The sequence below is a fragment of the Hermetia illucens genome, chromosome 6 (assembly GCF_905115235.1).
Source record: "Hermetia illucens chromosome 6, iHerIll2.2.curated.20191125, whole genome shotgun sequence".
NCBI classification, from domain to species: Eukaryota; Metazoa; Arthropoda; class Insecta; order Diptera; family Stratiomyidae; genus Hermetia; species Hermetia illucens.
The window spans coordinates 1,044,269-1,069,736 of record NC_051854.1 but is presented as its reverse complement, the minus strand read 5'-3'; the positions used below and the strand labels follow the sequence as shown (position 1 = coordinate 1,069,736).

At 35.4% G+C, this 25,468-nt stretch overlaps 2 protein-coding genes and 1 non-coding gene across 3 annotated transcripts; all 3 read left to right on the top strand.

The window, feature by feature from the left end:
* Nucleotides 1–3,023: 3,023 nt before the first annotated feature.
* On the top strand, nucleotides 3,024–11,919 carry LOC119660234 (protein takeout-like). The gene is made up of 5 exons (XM_038068680.1): nucleotides 3,024–3,278; nucleotides 9,842–9,951; nucleotides 10,826–11,090; nucleotides 11,184–11,333; nucleotides 11,480–11,919. Exons 1-5 carry the CDS (start codon nucleotides 3,215–3,217, stop codon nucleotides 11,629–11,631), a joined length of 741 nt encoding a protein of 246 aa, XP_037924608.1. The 5' UTR covers nucleotides 3,024–3,214; the 3' UTR covers nucleotides 11,632–11,919.
* Nucleotides 11,920–17,722: 5,803 nt separating this feature from the next.
* Nucleotides 17,723–25,233, top strand: LOC119660276 (protein takeout). Its single transcript, XM_038068746.1, has 5 exons — nucleotides 17,723–18,080; nucleotides 22,299–22,539; nucleotides 24,013–24,146; nucleotides 24,707–24,859; nucleotides 24,930–25,233. The coding sequence occupies exons 1-5, from the start codon at nucleotides 18,020–18,022 to the stop codon at nucleotides 25,076–25,078; spliced, it is 738 nt and encodes a 245-aa protein (XP_037924674.1). The 5' UTR covers nucleotides 17,723–18,019; the 3' UTR covers nucleotides 25,079–25,233.
* On the top strand, nucleotides 22,699–22,771 carry Trnav-uac. Its single transcript has one exon. It is a non-coding gene; the product is annotated as a tRNA-Val (tRNA).
* Nucleotides 25,234–25,468: the final 235 nt, after the last annotated feature.

The window sequence follows — 25,468 nt, the reverse complement described above, 5'->3', positions numbered from 1 at the left end:
TATGTTTATTCATTTGTCCAAGGCGTTACTGTACTTCGAAGGGAAATAGATACGTACTTTACATAGTTTGATATTTCCCAATTTGTGGACAATTTGGACGTTGTATACATGTGTGGAGACTTAGCGGTTACAGATCAGTTACCTTGAGATGGGAACCAATGTCTTTAAGTAGAGTAGTGTTGCTTAGCGGGTCCCTGTCTAGCAGCAATTCACATTAGGTTATAGTGAAAAATATGGGTCATACATGGTAATAGGGTCGACATGCATATAGACTTTTGAGGGGCCCAAGTGGGTTATTGTACCACGCTAAAATGCCATAGCTACTGCGGTTATTGAGAGCATACTTCAGTTCAGCCCTCCTCCCCCACCCGAAAGGATATATTTATTATTATGGTAAAAGATTAGTTGCATGGCAAAGTTAGTAATAAAGTTATCATTCTTTCTGAGCATGAGAAAAGTTATCCGCCTAGAAAGGGAGGGAAGGGTTCAGGAGGGAGGAACAGTTTCGAAGAGGTCTATATTCAGTAGAAAGCTTCTATTGTAACCTGTACCCTGAATTTAACATTCATTCCATCTATTCGAAGAAGCAGTATGTGCTACACAATGTAAGCACATCTATCCATATGATGGAATGGAAGTGGAGGTTAGAGGGGCCTCTTGCTTCATCTGTTTTTGCATCAGCTGCCTATGCAAGTCACTTCTGATCGCATCAGTGGTTCTCTTTACCTTGGTGGGGCCTAGAGGTTGAACTGCGCCATTATTAGCGATTTTAGTGTGGTAGTCTTCATAATGAGATGCTCCAAACTATCAATAAGTCAGAAAACTCCTCCATTAAATGCTTTCTTCCTCTCATTGTATTATGGTGTACCTGACATTTAACTGCCTCCGCACTCAATGATTCGAAAGACCCCAAATTTTATCATATTTTGTAGGTATACGTTGAGCCTTGATGTGGGAATCAATCTTTTGGATTAAAAATGTACATCCTCCTATTTTTCCCTTTTCCTTTAATAAGGGGGTTTGGAATAGAGCCCAGTTATTTTAATGTATTATCTTTGCTTTTCTTACATCAGAATTATAATAGTATTATTAGTTCTACTACCACAACTTGTAGTAGTTCAAGCAGAAAAAAGTTGCATAAAATTCAAGTTTGGTTGACCATAATTAAGCGCAATAAAATTACAGACATCATTTGTAATGAGCTCTCATGACCAATACCCTACAATACAATACAAGATTTATTGCTAATTTCCTCTTTGCTAATTACAAAATATCTTATTAATTTTTTTTTTCGTTACTAACATCCACATGGCACTATGACCGTTCATGCAAATTACTATTTTCACTGAAGCTTTTTCCGCTGACACCAAACATGACCGACTCCATCTATTCAGTATATCTTTTTTATGGACATTTTAAGATACAACCATTTCCATTTCTTGAAAAATGCATCAACCTTGAATCTCACTAATTTCGATGTATGTTTTTCGTGGATTTGTTTGTGTGCCCATAATCAGCTCGTACGAATACGATTCACGTAATCGGGCATCGGCTTCAAAACTGAAAAACTAGTTAATGAGAATATAAGAAAAAAACTGCGTTAATAACAAAATCTCAATGTCAAGTGCTTTCCCGCTTTATCATTAGTTAGCAAGTTTTTTTTTGTAAGTTGTGCATGTTGGAATTGTTCGAAATGAAATGAGACCTACATTTACACTTTTCCCGTGATTTTTAAGGTGAAAAAAATGATTGAAGGCGCTTATGACTTTAAGTATAGTATGACAGCTTACTCTGCAATTTTTTTGCAAAGGCGAATAATATTTGATTGAAATGTGCATATGTTGGGGTTAACGTCTTTTGGTTTACAAGATTACGACATACAATACGTTTGAAGTAATGGTCTTCCCAATATTTGATCAGGATGTTGGTTTTTGGGGATATATTTGGGCTTGAAAAAGCACCATCTCAAAGCCACCACATTGTATGAAAGTGCAGACAAAATGATATCCTGTTTAAAAGAAAAAACAGTTATATCGTTGCTAGGCTCTCTCGTTCATATACTTTCGAGAAGCCATAGTGTGAGATAATAAATTTATTAAATTATGTTAGAAGAGTAAGAATAATTCTAGTAAATTCAGGCTGTTTGCAGGAGCAAGGTTGTTCTTGTTGCTATTAATAAGTTGTTTAGCTTATTGTATATCCTCTCACAGTTCGTTTAAATAAATAGTCCCGCCCTATTCGACTAGGTGCCCTTGGTTAAGTCCCATTTTACGGTTTGCTATTTTCCTGGGTAATATATCTTTACAGCTTATGTGAGGTCAGACTAATATGATATGAGAAGTCTTTATGTTCTCCTCACTGCAGGGACTATATGCTGGGATTCGTACCTGGGTATTAGCCCTACCAGTTTTTTTTCAATATGTTCCATTCGATAATGTGGTCGACTAGCCTGAGATAATATATTCATTACATTCATAGATACGTATGTCGGAGGAACATCATTGCTGAATTTATACAACATATAGTACAAAAGTACAACTACTTCTGTAAATCCTCGGAATATGATCAATGTTTCAGGAATTATCCTTGAATACATAATTCCCATACTTCCTAAATAGCACTCCATCAGTTTTTTCCGTTAAATTTACTTATTCATGTAAGTTTCAGATCTTGAAGTTCATCATAATATTGTCGCTGACACATAGGATGCTTATTACCCTCGTAAATTTGCAATCATTGCTGCATCAATCTCAAAGCTAACAGCACACATAATAAATCGAAGACAGACATAACAAGTCAAAAGTTGATCAACAGCATCCCAATTTACATCACTGTTATAGTAGATGCAAGTATAAATTGGATTTATCTTCCACTTAACAGTCAGATATTCTCGTCTTGATTATATATAGTGTACCACTACTAATACATTTTAACGACATCATCCCTCCTTAAATTTTAAACTCATGAAGATTATTGAATCTGCAGTTTTAAGCAAAACATGTATCTAAGTTTTGTTCACTTTTATACATTAACATTCAACCGCGTATCTTCAGATTTAGTTCTTACTTTGCAGACTTAACATCTCTTCAAATTAGTCTAGCAGTTAGTGAAGTAAAAGTGAAATAATTCCTAGTGAACAATTACCAGATAATTTTCTGGGATACTTCCGACAAAGTGATTTTGATTCTGTGAATCTTTGCAATTAGATAAAAACATGTTTCAACTAACGTTAATAGGAGTCAGTGTGGCTTTGCTTGCAATCGCCGCGAATGCTCCTCGTAAGTTTATTGTACTCGTAATTTTGTTGTGGAAACATCTTAAATATTTAGCATTTACAACTTGTAGATATTTTTGCTCGTAGTTATGAAGCGAAAAAGTTACATAAAATTGCAGCTCTTTCTATTGAGGTAGTGGTTTTTGTTTGCTGCATTTGGTGGTAGATAAAAGTTCAAGGAAATTGCTCTTAACATTCGTTCATAGTGGAACTGATGTGTTGAAGAAAGTTGTTTGAAAATTGTTGATTGCACTCACATGTTTAGATCTACGAGTTTTTGAAGGTATCTTTTCGCTTAGAAGTGGGCATTGTAATTAGTTTGATTTTGAAAAAAACTTATGAGGAATAAGTTCTTGGTAACCGCAAATTTGAGTATTCCATATGTAACCAATAAATTAGGTAGGAGTTTAAAGTTCAATCTTTAGCTTAATGGAGCAAAAGGATGATGATTCAACAGCAAATAGTTTAATAGAAGAGTCATTTGTCTGATATATGTCTGCAGATTGCTAGTTAGATATGGTGGACTTTAGATGTATCTAGTTTAGATTCGGAATAAAAGAAGGTGGATCGTTGGATAAATTCTAATTTTCTAAAGGAGAATGTTGGAATGTTTGAAGTTTTCTAATATCAAACTCCCTTATTATCTTCTTAATTTGCTGGCTATCAAATCATATTGGTTTGCTTACTCTTAAACTTCCTCCAGCAACACGTCTTAATGAAATTGATGGCCAAAGAAGTAAACCCACTAAAAATAATTATTCCATCAGAAGGAATAAATCTGGGTACCGTGAGTATACTCTATAATATGCTTGTTTCTTTAAAAGATGTTGCCGATAGATGCAATAGATTTGAGTTGGTTAAATAGTCAAAAGATTTTCTGGAGTTGGCTTCTATCAACCAAAACGGCAGAGCTATATCTCAAATTCGGAATATTGATGAAGCATCTAAGGAGTAAGGGTACATCATCGATACGCATCTGAATATTACAATTCTAGTTAGTTAAAAAAAAATTAAATTTGATCCTTAGATATTTGCTCTTATAGCTTACTTTGACAAGGGTTTGATGCTCCACTTTTAACCAGAGAAGACTCTCTCCATAACAATTCTTCCCGTTTTCTGTTAGTATCTCTATTTGAAATATTGCCAGGAGTATTGACTCGAACAATTCATGTAAGTCTTCTCCATTTATTTTACCTTATTTTAACATGTAAGGAAACTGTGATGAAAAATCAGCATCTTATACAGGGTATCCTTACAGGCTTGAAATATATTTTCTAAAACACTTAGACCCAACGATTATTATTGTTGGATATTGAGTTGCTCTCCTTTTGGTACGCTCCAACATCAAGTGGGTGTGGATTTAGGATCTCTCATATCCTAAACAAAAATCTCGCTGGGGTTTTCAGTCTTCGGGAAATTTCTGATAACTTCGTAGATTGTGTTTTTTTGTATGCAAACTACTTGATAATCTCCTTTGTTGAATTCAATGAGTAGTAAATTCATGCTGACCACTTTTTTATCATTTTTTCGCCTCATGCTTGTGGAGGTTTAAACTAAAGTTTTGTGTGCTTTGATATGATGTTGAGGGACCCCTCTAGTTGTTCAAAATGTTCACTTTTTAAAATATTTTTATGGTTAATTTTCTTTGCGGGAGGAAGAAGCTGGTATAGTCAGAAATGCGGAAAGAGTTAGTGATTAATATACTATATTTTTATTTACATAGTTTATTTTCATGGGTTGTCCGGATCTTAAACAAAAAAGGTTTAATATTTGAATATGTATTGGGTTTGATTCTTAGGTCGGCAATTGCACTAGCTAGCAGGGCAGTTTCTTGCTTTTTATAGAGTCCTCCTATTGGTGGCTATTTGGAAGGAAGAAGTGTTGTGATGTGATTTGTAATGCATAAAACGTGCCCCTAGGATATATCCCTAAGCAAATCTTGCTTCGGGTATACTCGGGTAATGTCACACGTTCAGCCCAGCATTCTACGAACTATCCTATTTTGAGTTTTGAATAAAATCGATCCTAGTTTGATGATTGTAACTATTTTTGAAGTGTCCGGATTGGGGTGGAAGCCTATTTAAACAGTTTTCAATTCCTAAAGTGTTAACGCCACCTCTAAAATTGGCTAAAGCTAAAAACAACATAATTTTCTAAAATTAAACTTTTTTGATGAGGCTGTTTTCAAGCCTGACGAGAGGTGGTGGAAAGAGGTGGATTCTCCCGGGCCAGGAATTTTCTAAGTAGCCCGAAATAAAAATTTCAATTAAAAAAAATAATAAGTATGCCCGCATAATTTTCAACTCAGGTTCGTGTAATTTTCACCCCGCGCCCCGTTTTTATCTCTACGGCCGTAAGTCTTGTTAGTAGCTAGGACACTGGATTTGTAGCCTTTATGTAATGAGTTTATAGTAATTTTAATTGATGTGTCGCTTTACTGACATTTGCTGACATTGAAGTTTAGGCTCAGTGATGGTGACTTAAAAAGGAGACAATAGTAATCAATAGAGCAGAGAAATAAATATTATATTTCCTGTAAGTCACCCTCTGAGTAGAGTTTTGAAGCAAAAGAGATGCATACTCCTTCAATGATTATTCTTTTTGTTAATGACTTCTATCAATGGCGTTTTGGAAAGAATAGAAATTCGTCCTTATTTGAATTAACATTGAAATGTAACGCTCTGCCGCATACGTGCTTATTCAAGGGCAAAATTTTCAAAGGTAAACTCAATTGTAAATTCTAAACAATGGACAATAGAAGTTGCTGCTACAAATTCTGTCAGATGCTAGGCTGTTTATCTATTCATTTAATTCTACTAGAAATTTTCCATTCATCATGCTACTTGAAATTCTTAAGAATTAGACTCGTTCTTATCTTTTCATATTTCCTAGGTTGTTTTTTCATAACATATAGTTCTTTACTGAGCAGCATAAGTAATTGAAAAAAAACTTGCTTTTTCAAAACTTTCCGTTGAAATCCCATAATCTATCTAAATCCATTTGATATCAGTATAAACACGTTTTGAAGTGTTGAAATAATTTTGCAGTAATTTCCACTCAATGCAGTCTCGTTTACTAATTTCACAATGAGTGCCTTTCACATTGTCTTTGGATAACAAAATGTGCAAACTGCATGCTGTTCGTGTTTATTGCTATGAATATAAGATCCTATACACATATGCATTGATATTTCTATCTTTTTCTTGCTGAAAATTCACTCAATCAAATGCAAAATTTCGCATTCACTACTTCAAAGTTTTGAAATTAGATAGCAAAATATAAAAAGATTGTAATAATTCATGATAGGCACTCTAATCTGACAACTTTACCTTAGAAAGCTTGTGGAATTTCGTAAATATCTAAAGAAAAATGAATCGAATGAAAATTAAACTTGTAATCAATCGAACCAAAAATTTTAGATACTCTTTTTATCGCCTTCATCGTGTTATGTTGATTTACACCTTGAACTCATTGATTGGTGTTTTTTTGATGCGTTTACAAATATACAATAATAATGTCAAAGGTCTTCTAATGACCATTGACATAGAAATATAGATTTAGTGTGATGACGTATCTTTTGATGGAAGCACTTTTATTTATACTGAGTCCAATTGTGCGTTAGAGAATGTGATAGAAAGATTCTGTTTTCCGATTATATATAAATTAATAAATAAAAAAAAACAAACAAGAAGTGTTGAATGCTTTGCGTTGTATGGATAAGTCTGGGAAAAAAATCCCACAATCTGGCGATGGTACTGGGTCGCTCGTTTCATGTAATAATGTTCTAATTTCATGTCTGAGAGGAATACTAGCTACAGACATGAACCCCATTAACTTTAGCTTTTCTGAATCCTTGCCAGGTATTTCGATCATCTCAAGTGAGTACCTCAGGTCCAGTAGTGACTGAGCTTCATCTGAATTAACTTGATTCTCGGTTTCGTGCGTTGTGGCTCTTCTCACCAAAGTTAGCATACTTGTACTGCATCTTTCTTAAACTGCTCCCTTATCAAAGAGCAGAAAGTTGCCGAAAGTTTCGTAGGTTGCCAGGGATAGTGCGTTAGCTGGACTAACTAGTTTGGAACGTCCTATTTCAAATCGGTGGTCAACTTCCTTGGAATCGATGCAAAGTAGGGTATTGGATTCCGAAGCTTGCGGGAAATTTTTACCTGAACCATCTAGTTTCAACTCTAGGACTCCATATGGCCCATGTGGGAGAGAACATGAATCGGTAGGAAGTTTGTTTGATTACTTCGATACGTGTGTGCCTTTGATGCAACCACTGCCAACAAATCCTCATATGTCAAGGATTTTTGTTCTGGGTGTCCTTCCAATAGCCGCTTGGTGAATGCGTCTTTACGTTAGGGTGACAAATTTCAAGTAATTTTCTATATTCATTTGGAAAAGCTCCTTTGAAATGCGAAATTGTATCCAACCAGAAGAGGTGAGTTCAAAAATATAACGCATTTGTCTGTTCAGGAATGTGTATATTTGCCTGCTACATTTGACAGATTTAAGCAAGCCAATGGTCTATTTTGGAATTGAAAAAATATCATATATGTTGCCTCGTTTTATAAGCAATTTGGTTTTCCAATGAGATTTAAAAACAAAGCAAGATTATTTTGTGATCGTTTTGAACTGAACCCATTATGTTAGCGACGCTTTTTTTCTATTCGTAGTTTTTAATTGATGAACTGGAGTTAACTAACCACATATCGGAATATTATCACTTTGAACATCCCACATGACATTTATATATCTAATAAATTTTTCCTCACCTTTGAAGTTATTTATTATACAAGTATTAGTATGCAATAGTAACGTTAATAATTCTCTGAAATCATTCTAAAAACAATAAATAGTGAAAGACGATGCTGCATTCGTTCAATGACCGCAAATAGTGAAATATATGAGAAGAGATTGAGTTTTATGACTACAGGGAATTTTGAATACCGAAAACGTGTACTAACACGTAACAGATCAAATCTGCTTTTTGGTACTATTGGAGTCTTGTGCAACGTGGTACTATCGATGATTCTTATTAGGGAGAGGTAGCCAAGCATTTTTGGTGAACTCTACCGCCTGTGGAAGGACTTAAAAATGAGAAAGAGGAGACGTCTATCGACGCTCTTACTTTGAAGTGAAGGTCTATGTGAAGTTCACGCTTGATATTTATACAAGCGGATGCAAAGCCTAGTTAACATCTCCGCTGGTATACCGTACCCGGTTTAAAAGAAGTCTAATTCTCCATTAATCTCACTCTCAATCAAAGAACTCTTACGATTTGAGGCATCAACTGTAGTTAGTATGCAAATTTCATAAGTCAAATTTCCGGTCGGGCTCGGGATTATTGCAATTGAAAATTTGGTCTACATCGGCAATACACGAATTTAAATAGGATTTTTTTCCGGGACGGGCTGGGCTTTATCATTTGTCGTTTCACAAAATCAAGTGTGAGAAACAAAAAAAAAAACTTTATTAGCAGAATGAAAGCTTGAAAAAAATAAGACTTCAATGTTATAGCTACGTAACATGTTGTACAGATGTATATGTTTTTACGACAGTGAAGAGGTGCATGTTCTTTCAATCCACCAACTACACATACTTCTGAGAACGTTCTGTGACGTTTTATTGCCTATTACCTGCTATTTGTATTCTACAGAGGCTACTCTCCTTGTATCTACCCTAACTAATAATAAGATGCATTGACCTGATTATTGCCCCATTGATATGCCTACGTCCGAATTTAAATTATATTCCGTGACGGAGGAACTACGTAATATACGGACGGATGATCTAAGGCAGGACAATACCTACTAGCCTGAGTTACGTATGAATTTTTAAAGTTATTATAAACATTAATTTAATTCATTGCATGCTTCTGCCATTTAAACGGCTCAGATAGCAACAGGTGAGGCGTAATCTTTTCATCTTTGACCGCGAAATAAACTAAAAATTGGACACTCTTCTACGTCAGAACAAAGTATTCCGTGAAATTTTAATGTTTAATGTAGAGTTTTCGAGTACATTACACAATAGACTGTTACGGGATTTAAAAAGTAAGAACGCGTTTTAACTGATCACGTGTATCTAAAGTATCTGATGTAACTTGAAATTCAGAGAATCTCATAATTTGATAGCAGGTTGACTTCTATTCCGGGTAATCTTTCTCTTGGTAATTCTTGAGAAGTGATTAAATATATAATTTATTGTAACTGGTTTTAATACCATATATCAAGGGGTTATGGAAGGTCAAAAAAAGACAAGAGAAAAGTATCGCGCGTCAGAAAATTTTTCGCTGATATATTATGCATACGAAGAGAAACTGTAAGATATTTAGCTTGATGTGCAGATTCAGATAGTTTTTCAAATAGATAGATTCAGATAGTAAATCAAATCTTATCTCGCTTGTAGCTGTTTTCTGTAAAATAATTGCAGCTCCGAATTTTGGATATTTTGGCAGAATTCTCCACAAAATAAAGACAAAATAAAGGCATGCTATAGTGTGTGTTCATAGTGATACGTTTCGGATGTAAATACTTCCTTAATTGATATTAATTTATTTTTCAGCTGAATACATAAAACAATGTAGGAAATCTGATCCACAAATCATCGAATGCTATAAACAATCCTTGCAGCACTTAAGCCCATATCTAGCTAAAGGAATTCCTTCGATTGAGGTATGTATAAAGTGATTATTATTTAGAACCTTTAATTAAAATAAATATAGAATAGAATTAGTGAAATAAATTCAAAGTAGTGAGTAAAAAGAAGAAGAAATAATTTGCAATATATCAAAAGTGGATAGTGTAAAATTTTTCCTATCTTATCAAATTCGTATGTGTTAATCTTAGTTTGCTTAAACTGTTAGTGATTAAGCTTAAATAAGCCTGACCTTGTTTGAATGATGTCTGAAACCGAAAAATATATAGGTGACGTACCTAGATGGTCTATGGGGTTCACCTTGTTTTGCCGAATTTCGATGAGTTTTATTAATAACAATGATACTACTTAGTGGAACCTTCGTGAGACTACTACTAGATTTTTAGATAATAATAGAAAATAATATAACATACGGGAGAGATTGAGATAAATGTGTTTAATTAATAGCTACTCAAAACCATCTGACTATTTTCAGATATTGCTTTTTTAAGGCTCATATTTTCTTCTTCCTGTTTGACTTGTACTAAGAGTTCAGTAGTTCGCTCTTAGTCGCTTGAGGTCATCATACAACTTCAGCAATGACCCAATGCAATATTATTCCTCTAAGAACTTAAATTCTAATGAATTTCCGCCCCATTTAGTGTACATATAAAAAATTGTTTTAAAATATGTATGACAAGCAAATGCAGTAAAGTAATTCAGCTCCATCCATGGGCAGGAAGGTTCAAAGTTACGTCAAGGTTTCTCATCTTGGTTTTCATAATTAAAAGAATGTGCATAAAAGAAAATTCCGAAGTTCAATTAAACTCCCAGCAAATGTATTAAAATCTCGTTTTTTTCTTATGACTACTTCCTCAATTAATATTTTGCTATGGTCTTCCTTGATTTCAGATGCCCTCCGTTGAACCCTTCATTATGGACACTCTAGACCTTCAACTCACCGACGGTCCTCAAGGTTACAAGATCTCCATGAAAAACATCGAAGTATTCGGTGCCAGTAATTATCAAGTGAAATCAATAAAATTAAGTGAAAATGATAAACCTTTCGAAGCAACAATAATTATACCAAAACTTTCAATCGAAACTAAATATACCAGTTCCGGTGTATTGTTGATTATTCCTGCATCTGGTGGAGGTGATCTGCATGGTGTTTTCCGTAAGTAATAGTTCTTGTTTGTTTTCGGTCTCAATGTCATCTGAAATATAATATATTGTATCTTTTAATAAACAATATTTATGCACTTTTCAGAGGGTGTCACAGCTCATTTATTGGGCAAAGTTTCAACGAAAGTGAAAAATGGCAAAACTTACCTGCATGTTGATCACCTTAATCTTGATCTTGACTTTAAATCAGTTAAATTGAGCATTTCGAACGTCCTTCATAATAATCAAGTTTTGAGTAAGTATCGTATACGATGATATACTATCTCCCTGATATTACCTATAGACCGGTGATATTTATTAATCACTGATGTTATATATAGACCTGCCTTATATCCAATATTAATTAACTTTGATTATTAATTAATTTCTTTGCAATTCCAGCGGATGCCTCTAACTTGTTCCTTCGTGAAAATGGTTTGGAAGTAGCGCAAACTATGCGACCTCAGCTACAAAAGAGGTTATCTTCAGTGTTCGGAAGGATTGCTAATCAATTATTAAAATATGTTGCCGTTGAAGACTTTTTGATCGATTGAAAAAATACATTTTAATCGATTTTCTCGACATCTGTGGAAGAGTTCGCAGGAAGATAGGCCCCTATCAGAAAACGATTGTATTTAATATTACGCTGATATGACGACTGATCCTGTAAACTTCTTCATTATGTTGATTTAACCTCTCGCTGATAGGCATACATTGGTGTAAATAGATTAAGAATAGTTTTAAGTTTGTTGATTGTATCCATATGTTGTTTTTATACTTTTACTGCAAGTGATCTGAATTATGTATATTACTTTAATAAACTGGGAATATTTTTAATTCTGCGTTTCGTTTTGTTTAATTTTTCGATCACATGAGATGTGAATTAAATATTGAAATATGCTTGAAGAACATATTAGATATAGGTACAACTATTTAAGCATAACAAATGAATGCAGTTTCTGGATAACTTTCCCATGTTTAAGGTCAACCAAGCCTGACAAACGCTACTTTGGAAGAAGTTGAAACAATTAATTAGAGCACATAGCGAGGGTCTACCTAAAAGAGCAACTGTGAGTGAGACCCCGAATTACGTGATCAACAAGTTCTCAATGATGTTTACACAAGAAAAATTTGAACCTGCTGAATAAAGGTTGGAATTATGCTCTTAAAACAAAATTTTTGGGCGGCTCTGTTCCCGAACACACCCGTGAAAGAAGCCCTGACAAAATTCCAAGGATGGCTCCTACAGTTTGGCAAAGAAAACTAGGCAATACAAAAATTGGTAGCCCTGTGTATGAACGAAAATTATTTTACCTTCAAAAGAAGATTTTTTCAGACCACTTCGGGAGTAGCTACGCAAAATCCATTATTCCCACTAATTAACGAGATCTTTATGTCATCAATAGAGCAGAATATGGACCAAAAAGAAGTATTACCGAAAATGTGGCTGAGATATGTCGATGACATCTTGACGATTGTCCCGAAAAGCGACATAAACACTATGTTGGACACTATTGATGCAATGTACCTGAAGATCACATTTACCCAAGAGATGAAGGGAAGCGCTAAACTGCCATTTTTAAATTTAATAGTTATGTGCTCCAATGGGCACCTCTCATTCGACGTTTACCGAACACCGGCGTGCACTATCGCTAGCACTTCGTTCCATAATTACCACCAAAAAAAGACCGCCCCTCTCTCACCAGAAAATTTTTGTAAGAAGAAAAGGTACATCGTGGATACGGCCAACAAGAACATAGTAGGATGATAGAATCCATGATTCGTTCGAATTTCGAAGTTCGCAAAATGGAAAGAGACTTACTCCCCTGTGGCACATAAACTAAAAATTCTTTTGTATATAATAATAGAGAGTTGGAGGAGAGGGACCGGTCTAGGATATTTGGCTCCAATGATCTGTGGGACGGGTATGCCATTAAGTCCATCGGAGGGGCATCACCATTCGTTTAGAGCGTAAAATTATTATTGGAAGCCATCTTCGTTCTGGTTTAAAACTTCTCGTAGTTCCAGTCAAACCTTTTTTTTAAAGTAACATATATTATCGCCATTCAAGGCTCATATTTTGTTTGTTAGCAACAATTTCATCAACCTCTTTGGAACTTTTCCTTCACGGTCAAGTTAAGTTATTATCTTTAGATGAAAAGTGTTGTTCATTTTATTTAAGAACGTTAATGAAAGAATTCACTGCCATGTCGAGTTCAGTTAAGAGTGGTAGCAAAAATGGTCAGTACTAAGGTCGAGACAAAGCCATGCAAATATTTGAGTACTTGATATCTTTCAGGTTATTCAAAAGTAGTTAGTACACTAAGTAGTTACTTGAGATAATGTTGAACTCACTATGTTTTGTCATCACCATTAAAAATATCTGTTGCTAAAATCTTTTAAATGACTCCACGAGATAGTGAATCTCGGAGGGCAGATATCACATCTGGAACACCCCAGTCCGTTAAGCATATTGATGTGGCTTGTATCCAGTCCTTATCTAAGTCATCCTTCCCATGATGCCTTATATGATTTTTGATTGGATGGATTGGATGGAAAATTCCAGGACCGCCTTGACCTTTCCCATCAGAATGATTTGCACTGTAAAAATTATAGCCTCGCATTTTGAAGTTGTTTTGTCCAGCAAAGTGAAGACATTCGCTTCAACGAGTTTCTGACCAAAAAGGTCAAAAGGAATAAAAAAAGTTTGAATGGTATGAATGGAATAAAGATTTAGTTTGAATGGTATACACCAGCTCCTAACTTCCTAGGAAGAAAAGGATACCACATTAAATGATCAAATGGAACTATTTATGAAACATTTGAGTTTTTCAGCTATAAATTATTACCATAAACATTTTGTTTGAGCATTTTAGATTTGCTAGAAATTGGTGAAAGTCTCTCATTGTTATGGATAGGATGTTGAGAGTTCGACGTATGATTGCTTGTGCTTATATAACGTCTCAATATTTATTCAAATTTTACAGAAATTCCCGAAGGTTTTATCAGCAACAGCGCGGGAGCTATTGTTCATTAAAAATATTTAATATCTTAATTTGCACTGATATTGGCAGAATCAACACAAGCTCAACAAATGGCTCCGGATAATGCGTAATCTTTTATGGATATGCGCGTTACGGGAGTATATAATTGGCGTGTGGGTTTCAATTAAAAGACGTACATCAGTCCACGTTTTTCAAAATGTAATGTGTATTATCTATTAAATTTTTTAAATGTATTTGCTAGATTTTAGGCAATATAAAATTTAGATTGTGGCTATAATAATCAAAATCTATTAGGCTCTTTCTTAGTTAACTTGATCTCCTATATATATGCATCAGATGGAAATAAACCGAAATAAGTTAATAATTTAAAATTTTACTGTTGATTCTCAAAACTACTCTACATTTCTGAGATTTGATTTAAAAATGTTTGCGTACCATAGGGTTTTGTAATATAACATAAGCAATGAAAAGTTCTTTTAAATCGACTTGATTGTCCACGTATGGTGAATAAAAGTATTCTGAGATGCATTATATGTATATGAGAATATTAGCACATATGATTTTTTCTGTGGAAAATTGTTGTCAGTGGAGATATCGCGTGAAATGGTTAGTTAACATTTTAAAGTTGATATTACTAGGCTGTTGCCAAACTCGTGTTACAAAATAATTAAAAAATTATTACTCTTTGCCATGTGCTTTCTACTATGTACTACTCATGATATTGAAGCTATTGAAAATGTATAACAAAATTATCCTAAACTGCACTTAGTATGTGCAAGTGATGAAGCTCCAATTACACGGGAAAGACAAATGATGCCCCACCTATTATCAAGCCAATGAAATCCTAAACAAATCCACAAAGGTTTCTCGAAGTCAAATTGACCACATTCAATAGAAAAATGCAAATATCTGAATAATTCTGCTCAACTGCCAAATACGTCATTTATTTTCGTATTTCCATTGGACTCGGACTGAGACTCTAGCCATTCATCAATTTTTTGTATCTTTAAAAGTTATTTTCTTGCGTGTTTTGCTGTTTTATTGTTTCCATTGGTTGCGCACAGCAATTACGCCCGAACAAGTCTTTTGATGATTTGAAGGAGAAAGTAATAGTTTAGCTTATTGCGTTAAAAAAGAATTGGCCGATGATAGAGAAGTTTGAATCTGATTTCTATCGACTGTTGTTTTCATTTTTCCGGAAGAAAACTGGGTGCCAAACTCACCAGAAACCTTCTATTAAAGCACAATAGAGAAATATTTAGCAATATTTCAATCCTTCGCTGGTTAGACTGCATAGCCATATGCTACTTGATCCTACTCCGCCACTTTACCGTGACTGGTTTCTATGTTGCTGAACTTTAAATAAATCCATTCGAAGGAATTTCAACACAGTTCTTCATTTCAGTATGGTGATGCAGGCTGATCTCATACTTAACGATAATGTATTTGCGTACTTTTTTTCATATGGGAAGTTGATCTCCACATTCAGGGAGCTAAACAATAACAGATCCTCCACTATGGTCTTGAAGTATATGCCAACTGCTAGTTTGCATGAATCAACAAATCAGTTGAAAAGCCATTGGTTGCCTACCTGTATACAAGAAAATAACTGGGCTGGAATTCAGAAGATGTTTAATCATATAAAATTCTTCACGAACAAAGATCAAAACTGTGAAGCAGTTCTGTTTCAGGATTGCCAGTACAACCTCGAGAAATTGTTGAAAGGATTTCCACATTATTGGGAGGAGGATGGTTCTGGGCGCACCCTTCATAAGAAATGTGTTAGATACCTGGGTGTGCATTAAGGAGCATGCTAAAGTGGTGCTAGAAAGCACTCTCGGGGCTTAATATTTCTTCAAAAAATTTTCTATGTTCCACATCTTGCCCCAAGGGTTAAAATAATTTGCTACCTTTTTCTGAGCCTCGATTTCGCCACTCACTTTAGGGTGGCTTTGGCCTCCTCGTTTTGGATTAATACCTAAAGTTCAAAAATATACAGACGACTACGGTTTGGTCCAGCGCGAAGGCAACATATCAGACGCTGCCTCGCCTCTGCTCTGGGGGTACACCCAGGGCTTCTCTAGTTCCAAACAAAAAATATTTCAGCATGGGACGCCTTAGGCCAGATATATTAGGCAGTTTTTCTAGTGAATACAATTCCCCCGGTTGAGGGCATTGACCTCGCACCCGTGATGTGTTTACGGACAATAACAACAAATAACCAGTTCGTTCACGTTGCTCTCAGGGTAGAGGCGAGGCAGCGTCTGGTGAGTTGCCTCTGCTCTGGGCGAAACCGTGATCATCTTGATGTTTGCTATCTTGCTTTGGTTAAGCTGCCTTACTCTGGTAGGGGGCCAAAGAGCAATAAAAAAGTTAAAGAAACAAGAACAGAGGAGACTTGACAAAAAAACATAAAAAATTCTAGGGTTATCAAAATAAAAGTTTCTATAACCTTTAGTGTAATTCTAGAATCGGATAAATGTTCTGCCTTTCATCTAAATTAGCAAAAGAACATGTAGGCATAAAATGTGGCTACACTAATGTTTGATGGACTTTTTTACACTCAAGGACTCACCAGAACAATACCTATGAACTTCAATCAACGATAGTACTATATTTAAAAAAACTCGTAGTGAATTCAATGGAAAAATATACACAACTCATAAAGTTCGCTATCTCCAAAACTATCGGCAAATTCCGACTTATAGCTCACTTGGCTATACAGAGTCAACATCTCTTCATTTGTTAATGAGCAAAATGGATGCTTTCCTGGACACTCTCCGGAATAATATGAACGAAACTTGAAGCAAAGGTGTGATTAGAACTGAATGATTACAAAAATCTAAAAATGAAGGGAATTGGAATATTGGAATATTGGGACTCCATATCTCAGATACCACGATTTATACATAAGGCGCATATCATGGCCTACTCTCTGTGTCCATTTAATGTAATTTTAGGTGTATAGTCACTGAACCAGAAGCAATAATTTTCTATCAAAACATTTGTGTTACTATTGACACAAAGAGTACGAAAAATTAGAAAAAATGTTATGAATCAATAAAAACAAGAAAATATCTAATGAATCAACCATAGCAGATTTAAGATGAATTGATGGATTAGTGAAATCGGCAGCGGGCCTTTGAAGAAAGCTATTTCAACATTTTGCCCATTTCATTTACTTCTTAGTCTGTTCTACGTAATACTTGTAAGATGCTGATTTTTACAAGATGCTTAAATAATACAATTGTAATGGTACGCCATGGATTTTCCCTCGAGAAAACTTTTACTATCACTCAAAATATTTAACAATATCCGGTGCATCTAGAATTTTTTCCTCACCTCGTGAAATTGCAACCTTTTTTTCTACAAATCCATCATCAGCTGATGATGATATCTTAAGACTTTTACCCGATCGCAGGTGATATTTCAGGTGTGACCACTAAGAAAGAGCCAATCATTCCAAGTATTACTTTATCTAAGTCTCCCTCGGTTGGGGGCAATGATCTTGCACTTCGCAGTCAACTATCTTTTTCTCTTCTGTCTTTCATCGGCATTTCCTCACATGCATGCAATATATACCTACATATATGGCTTAAACTTAGTATCTTCCAAGTTTCCGAGACTATCTTAAACTTGACTTGGAATGCGATTGTACCGTTGCTAAGATTATTTGTGACCTAGACCTCAGCCAAGACAGAAGTGTTCGAAATCGCGGTGCTAGTAGTGAATAAAAAAGATATTAATAGTAAAGACGCAGATTTTGTTAGTCTTTTTATTAATTAGTTTCTATTATTCCTAGTCACTTGAATAATTTTTGAAAGTGCAAACAGAAAGTGTTTAGACAAGAAGCAAACGAGTCGTGAATTTTTATTTGCAATTCCCCAATTGCCCTTTGTGTAGAGGATTACTCGAACCATACCAAATATCCGTTGAAATGAAGAGTTTAATATTTGCTATTTTAATTATCGGTTTCGAGACGATTTCGGCACAACAGCGTAAGTGAAATTATTGATATTGTGAATAGTATTTCTTGAGGAAAGTGATAGTGAAACAACTATGAATGGGTCATCGGACCATGCATTTCTTTTACCTGCGCATAAAAAGCGTTAAATCTGATTCGATGCACTATGTATTCGAGGAAGCAGAAGAAATATTAAAGCGAATTAACCGGACTCAACTTTCTTTGCTTCAAGATTTGGTTTTACGTTTTGGCGCTCGTCTTAATTTATTTTGAAGGGTTACCGTGTAGCGTATTTCTGAGGATGAGGAAACTTGAATTTCAGTCGCATAGTATGAGGTGTTGAAAATTGTTATCGTTTGGCAAAATTGAAAAGAAAGTGTGGCATCCTGATTGCTACGGTGTTTAATTTATTTTTCAAGTATATATTACCACAAATCCTCAGCAATAAAACACGGTTGCAATATCGAACTTCCGATATGAGTGCTAGCAAATTTTTTTGGCTATTCTCCAGAGGGCATAATGGATACTATAATGCTGAATTTTTCTTATTTAAATTAGATTTGTAGGTAAGATGAGACTTTTCTATGTAATTATGTTTAAACTCTGGGGAGAAAAGATGCGATTGGGGAGAATTAAGTCTAGTAGCGGGAAAAAGGAGTGAGTTGTGCACCCATCGAAAGAAACCTGCAGTATTGGTTTGAAAAGTAGGAGGTAAGCCATGGAGTAAGTGGCAGGGATGTATTGAGTGACACGACTTTGGCCATAAATAAGGTGTGATTTACAGGCCATAGAAAAATCCATGCAATTCCTGCCCAGAATTCTAATGCTTACCCAAAAAGGTAGTTGACAGATGATATATGTTTAAGAATGTGGGTTACAGAGGTGTGAAGGGTTTGAATCTTCCTTGCATCAATGTGACTTCGACGATGGTCAGATACGCCTTTCTGGACTGAATTACCAATGTTTTTACCGAAGATCGCAGAGAGAAATCTTTCCTTTGTTATGAATTTTAGATGAAATTTCTTATGGATCTAAGTGGTGCAAAAGATTAGCTAAGTCTGAACGAAGGGTATAAAAGGTGGCAAAGCGTTTAGTCACAAGTAAGAAGAGGATGGGAGCCCAGTTGATATTGCCAGTCTTATGTGCAGACCTTTATAACTGCCCTTTTGAAATTGGAAATTAGTTGACTTGTGCAGAAAATGCGACTTAAAACAAGCGATTTGAATTGAAAAGCGGGATGAAGGGTATTAGGAATGATCTAAGGAGGAGCATGTTAAATTTGGGAAAAGCAGTGCTCAGTTAGGTCACACATCTTCTCGTCTCGAGTGCGAATTATTTGATTTATGGTGAGGTGAAACTGGAGAGCTGCGCAGAACTTTCGATATGCTGTCGAAGAATTCATCGTACGTAGTAGGATGAATTATTCAGTTTTTTGGTTTTTAAAATCATCTCTTTTATTTTTATTTATTTTAATGGCCCCTGTGAGCTCTCAAAATTTTTTGATAACAGACAGGGAAAAGAAACAGTAAGAAATTTTATAAGTTGTCGGGAAATGGTAAAAAAACCCAACAGAAATCTCTTGGTCTTAGGAAATATTGTATGAAGGTAGTAATAAATGTTAAATCGCTTCAAAAGATACTTTTAACTTAAATTATTGTTCTTAAAATTATCATAATTCAAATACTCTGTTTCTTGGTTCTTGGTTTCTATCCTTTTGTCCGAGGCCCGTCTATGTATATGATACATAACCGAATCACCGGCAGAATCAAGAATTAGACAACTCCTGTCAAGATACACGAAAGCTTGGGTAGGAATGAAGCCTGTCGTGACAGTTTTTCGAAGTACTCATCCTAAGGGTTCTCGCCTTGCTAAACAGATCGCACTATATGATTTCGAATCAATCTGATGATAACTGTGTCTATTCTCTGCACAGCAGCAGCTGCATACATCACCTCATTAGTTACACAATGCTCATAGATTGATGAAGCAGTCCTATTTAGCCCCGTGCAAGCACGAAGATATTTCCTTTCAAAGATCCTTATTTTCTCCATTTGGCTAGCACTCAAATTAAACCAGATAGGACACCCGTAGGTGAGCACCGGTCTAACCAAATTAAGATAGCAAATAATCTTAATCTTCCGGCTAAGATGTGGAGCATAGCCAGGAGTGGCCAAGTGAATAAGTAGCTTCCGAGATATGTATGTTTATGTATAACCTAATCTGTGTTTATAACAAAAATTGACATCGAAAAGACGCGAGCGTAGGATGTATGGAGTTTTCAGACGCCCACTATAGCTGGTGTGTTCTACTCCAAAAAATCCAGGCATCTTGAATGCCAGCGAATAGCATTGTTAAATATGTCAGAAACGCCTAGTAGTTGAGTTAGTAGTTAAAATACTAAAAACGTTATTGTTTGCATAGAATAAACCTCCAAAGAATGAGATTCTCAATGTAAGGTATTAGATATTTGGCCCACATTGGGCGCCATTTGCAATAATCTTTCGTTCTCAGGAAATCTTGTTATTTTCGGAGCACACAGCGTTATTTCAAGAATTTATTGACCTACATTGAATTGATCTTCTTGTGTGTCATAGTACTTTTGAGTGGTTAAACTCAGATCCCCTAATCTTATATCAATTATTTACTATTAGCCTCCTTTTGCATTTTTATCTGTGGGACTGTGGTTAATGTGTTGCGAGTTGCAGCATTGTGTTACAACTATATTAAATAATTTTAGCAGCGAACTTGTAAGGAACAATATAGGACCAAGGGGAGAATTAAGCGATGATCCTCAAAATTACACAACCTACTTTTGCTAAAGCTTCTGTGCTCAGCGGGAATCATCATTTCTATATCTTTTCAATGGAGTTCCTTGCAGCACTCGGCATATATGATAAGGATTCCGGTTTCACGTCTTCTCTTTCAATATTTTGCTGTTCTATACCAGAAAGCTGCACCACTCCTTTAGTCATGTTTGTTCTTGCTTTTCACTAGGCATTCTTTTGGCTGATCAAAAAGATACATAATGAGGCGAATCAGAAGAGGTCACAGAACCAATTGAAATCAACGTGACAACACTTAATTCAATCCAATGTGCAGCTTTGTTGTCCCAAAAACACCGTGGTCGGTTCAACAATAACAAGTTGTTTCAAGACCGTAAATTGTGTAGCTTATATGCATGAGATGTTTCAATCGAGAATTCCCCATCGGTGAAAGTCATTCCATTCAGTTAATACAATACGTAATAAGAAAAGTATTTCATATGCGACATTATTCGCAGACAACCATGTGCAAACATATACGTATGGAACCGGATGCAGATAAATTGTTCTATAAAAAGATTTCAACTGCGAACATTGTACGAGCATGTTGACTATCTTACAGATTGCACGAAGATTGTCACACGGATCTTAGTACTTTTGATGAATGTAGGGTTCCAATTTAGCTTCCAATTTACTTCTTATCCTCGTCCTCATATATGCGTTCCGTAAACAAGTGGTGATTTTGAGTGTCGCAAGACCGCTCTTTATGGGTCATCTTTCGATAGGAGCTTAGCGCCCGGAGATATTTCTTTCAATGCTTTAATATTCATTCTAAGACAACTTTTAAATGCTAATTAACGATTCCACTCAGGTATGGAATTTAGAGATAGTAGAGCTGTTATTGTTGCCTAGTGACTTGAAGTGATCGTCCTCTGATTGATTCAGATTGATACTATGTGGGTCAACACAGCGCGTGACCCGTTATATGCTGCGATAAACATATAAGTCTTGTTGGAGTCTCGATTCTGTTGTCGAGGTTTATTAACGGATGAAGAAGCAACTGAATGATTATCGTCACATGTGGGTATGTAAAAGAAAATGCATAACGTAGACATGGCCGTGATGGAGCATAATGAGTCAAGGAGTGGTTATTACGCATGATATTTGACGTCATCTGCGCCGGTCACGAGGTATAAATTGGCTCAGGAAGTAGTTTAAAATCTGCGTGGATGTACGGAACGTGTGAAGCTATTAGAATTTATAGAGAATAAGCTATGAAAGTGTTGCCTCGAGCTAGATTTTATTCGGAGGAGTTGCGTAAGATGGGGTATGTCTGGGAATTGTCTCTGCTATGATATAATAACCTTCAAGTAAATTGAGATGAGATAAGATAGTTGTGATAGTTTATTGATGCTTCGAACTAGGTGTCAGTAATATTACTTATCTATGAAGAATCAATTTATTTCTGACAATTCATTTACTACTTTCAGCCTACTACCTCCAACAATGCCCTAGGGACGAGAACGTAGTGAATGAATGTCTAAAAAGCAGTGGAAATCGTCTGGTAAAATATCTACGGGAGGGAGTTCCCGAATTAGATATTTATGAAGTGGAGCCAGTCATCATTGACGAGATTGGAATTATGCTAGGAAGTGGACCAGATGGATATCGGGCTGTCTTCCGAAATATTGAAGCGTATGGAGTGAGCAATTTAACTGTTACCAATGTGAGGTAGGTACTTTAAGTAAGTAAGGAACTGGTATGACATGTTGATGAAGCGAACAAACTGAACTGGTTTCAGTATCTGTGCTTATAGCATATCTACATCTTTGAGCTTTTTTTGTAACGAATTATTTGATTGGGAGTTTGTGGTAGAGTTAAACTCCATGTGGTTCCATAGTGTAGCGGTTATCACGTCTGCTTTACACGCAGAAGGTCTCCAGTTCGATCCTGGATGGAACCAGCGAATATTTTAGTAAAAATTAGTATTATAAGCACTTCAATTATATATATATATATAGAATTCAGCAAAACGCGAAACGAGGGGAGGTGTTTAGATAGGCAGCAATAAGTCAATTGAATTGAAATTCTTATGGGATTTTGTTTATTTATCGGAGTCTTTAATTATGATTAAAAAAAATTTTAATTAACAAATAATTTGAAAATCGTTTTTAATTGTTTTTGCCATCAAATTGGGCTCCTTTGGAAAAAGGTGGGTAGCTGGTGGGAAGCACATCCCTCTTTTTTTTAAAATTTGAACATTTGTTTACGAAAGATATGTATCATAGTATTATTCAAAGTATTGTCCATCTGAATCTACGACCTTTTCCCATCTTTATGGCAATTTGTGGATTCCATTCCAAAGGCACTGCCCCGGCTTGGTGGCCAAGAGTGAATCAAGCCAATTTTTGATATTCTGTTCTGATGTGAACCTTATTCGGCGTTCTGCATCGATCGGAATAAATTTCCCTCCTTTTTGCTGCCTTGTGTTCATGCATTCTGGTAACTTTCCGGTAATAAACTGGAATCAGCAATCGAATTGATAATGATACTTTCGTAATTTGCGGAGGCATGACCACTATCTTCACTGTGAGAATTTGCTCTAATCTCATAAGCATCAGATTAGCGTAGTGCTATGCATACTAGATGACTAATAAAGGCGAGAAAAATATTCTCTAGTAAAGGGGGTTGCGCTAGGTCGAACTGGAGATTAATAGCAATAAAATCAAATTGAAATTACTCGACGCATTACAGCGCTGAATTCGTCTTTGTTGTTTTATGCAATATCTGAAAATGCGGCTATTTTAGCACCAACATCAAGTTATGGCCAGATTTTTTGCTGTTGATTTACAGTATATGATTTCATGATATATATGAAATTTAGGAACAGGAAAATGTTCGAGAGGACTGAATTATATGTTCCTGGTTGATTGGATCCGCAAGTTCTCTGTTTCATGCCTACCTCTAGTGCTGCGTACTTGATTTTATAGATAGAATGTTTGAATTGAGATAGAATATAAGACTATAGATGATAAACCAACAACGATTGCTCAAGCTCCTTTCATGGAGCCGTAACACTATGCTGAAACTCAGATAACTGCAATTATGGTTCTATTTTTTTGCTTTTGGGTACCATCTTGATTTAATATTTTTAACGATTTTTTAAACCCTAAACTCTATTCAAATTATTTAATTTCATTTCAGATCTGATATTGATTCACTTCAGTTCCAACTTACCTTAGAAATTCCAAAGATCAAAGTTCGAGCAAAATATCAATCATCTGGAATTTTAATTCTAGTCCGTGCTTCTGGATCTGGAGACTATTGGGGAGAATATGGTAAGTCGATAAGGTTGCTTAAAGTACGTCCATCAATCTGTTCTTTCTGATGATATATCTTCCGAGATAAATCCACTAGAATGGATTCCTGTTAGGAGAACGGGGTGGTTATTGAGAAGTGTGCGCACGATAAATAGTAACCTACACTTGGTCGACCCATCACATATTTTTAGTAGAGATCATTCGATATGAAACTGGCCGGGTTTGAAGAGTACACGTATGCATAAGGGCACACGTATGTAAGCCAATTGTTAAGAACAGAAGTGTGTCCCCCGGATTATGTAAATAGATCCAGTTTACCATGGACAGTATACCATGATCTTTCAGAATGAGGTATTCATAAACGAAAAACAGGCAACATAGAGTATTGATCTAGATTTCAATGGGAAACGCATCACAAGGGCAAGCATGTCAGCAAAAAACAAAATAAATTTGACTTTAACAGGTTGAAGTCCTTTTCGTTAGATACTCGTTTCTTGTACATGGACTGCCCTCAAATTATTGTTACTTACTTATTAGTGAATGTCTATTTTAAACATTAAATCCATTTAACTTCACAGACGGAGTAAAGGCTAAAGTGTACTTCAAAGCTAATGGTCAACCAAACGAAAATGGCCTTACCTATTTGTCCCTTGAGAATATTAAAATGGATTTCAGCGTAAAAGATATCCGAATGGGAGTGGAAAATATCGCAAATGAGAACGTTGTGATTAGTAAGATTTTCATGAATATATTTCCAAATAGTTTCATACTAAATATCCATCTTTTCCTTTGTTATTTTAGAAGCTGCACTGAATCTTTTCATAAATACAAATGCCCAGGATCTCCTTAAGGAAATGAAACCAGCATTGAAGAGTAAACTCTCGTTAGTTATAGGCAACTTCATGGAACGGTTATTTAAAAAAATCCCCTTAGAACATTGGCTCTATTAATTTATTTTATAAGTTTTCAAAGAACTCACTAGAAATGTAAGATTGTTACTTCATGTAGTTAATTCGAAGTATGGAAAGTTTCTTGATTTGCTACGTTTATTCATTAGATTGACTCTCTATTAAATAAATTATTATTTTTTTGTTGGTTTTGTAAATTCCATGTTTTAAAGGTCAGATTTCTAAACATGAGAAGGAGCTAAATCCAGTTTTTATCTACTTTTAGTTCATTCATAATTTACTTGTTAAGTTGTGTTCTGGGAAAGTATCCAACAATTTATTGAGGATGTCGTTACATTGTCTAGATATAGCTTCATGTGCGACATCAAGAGCGTACTTACACTTGGGGATCTAAATTCTCAACTCAGAATTTCACAAACCCCATGCAAGTTT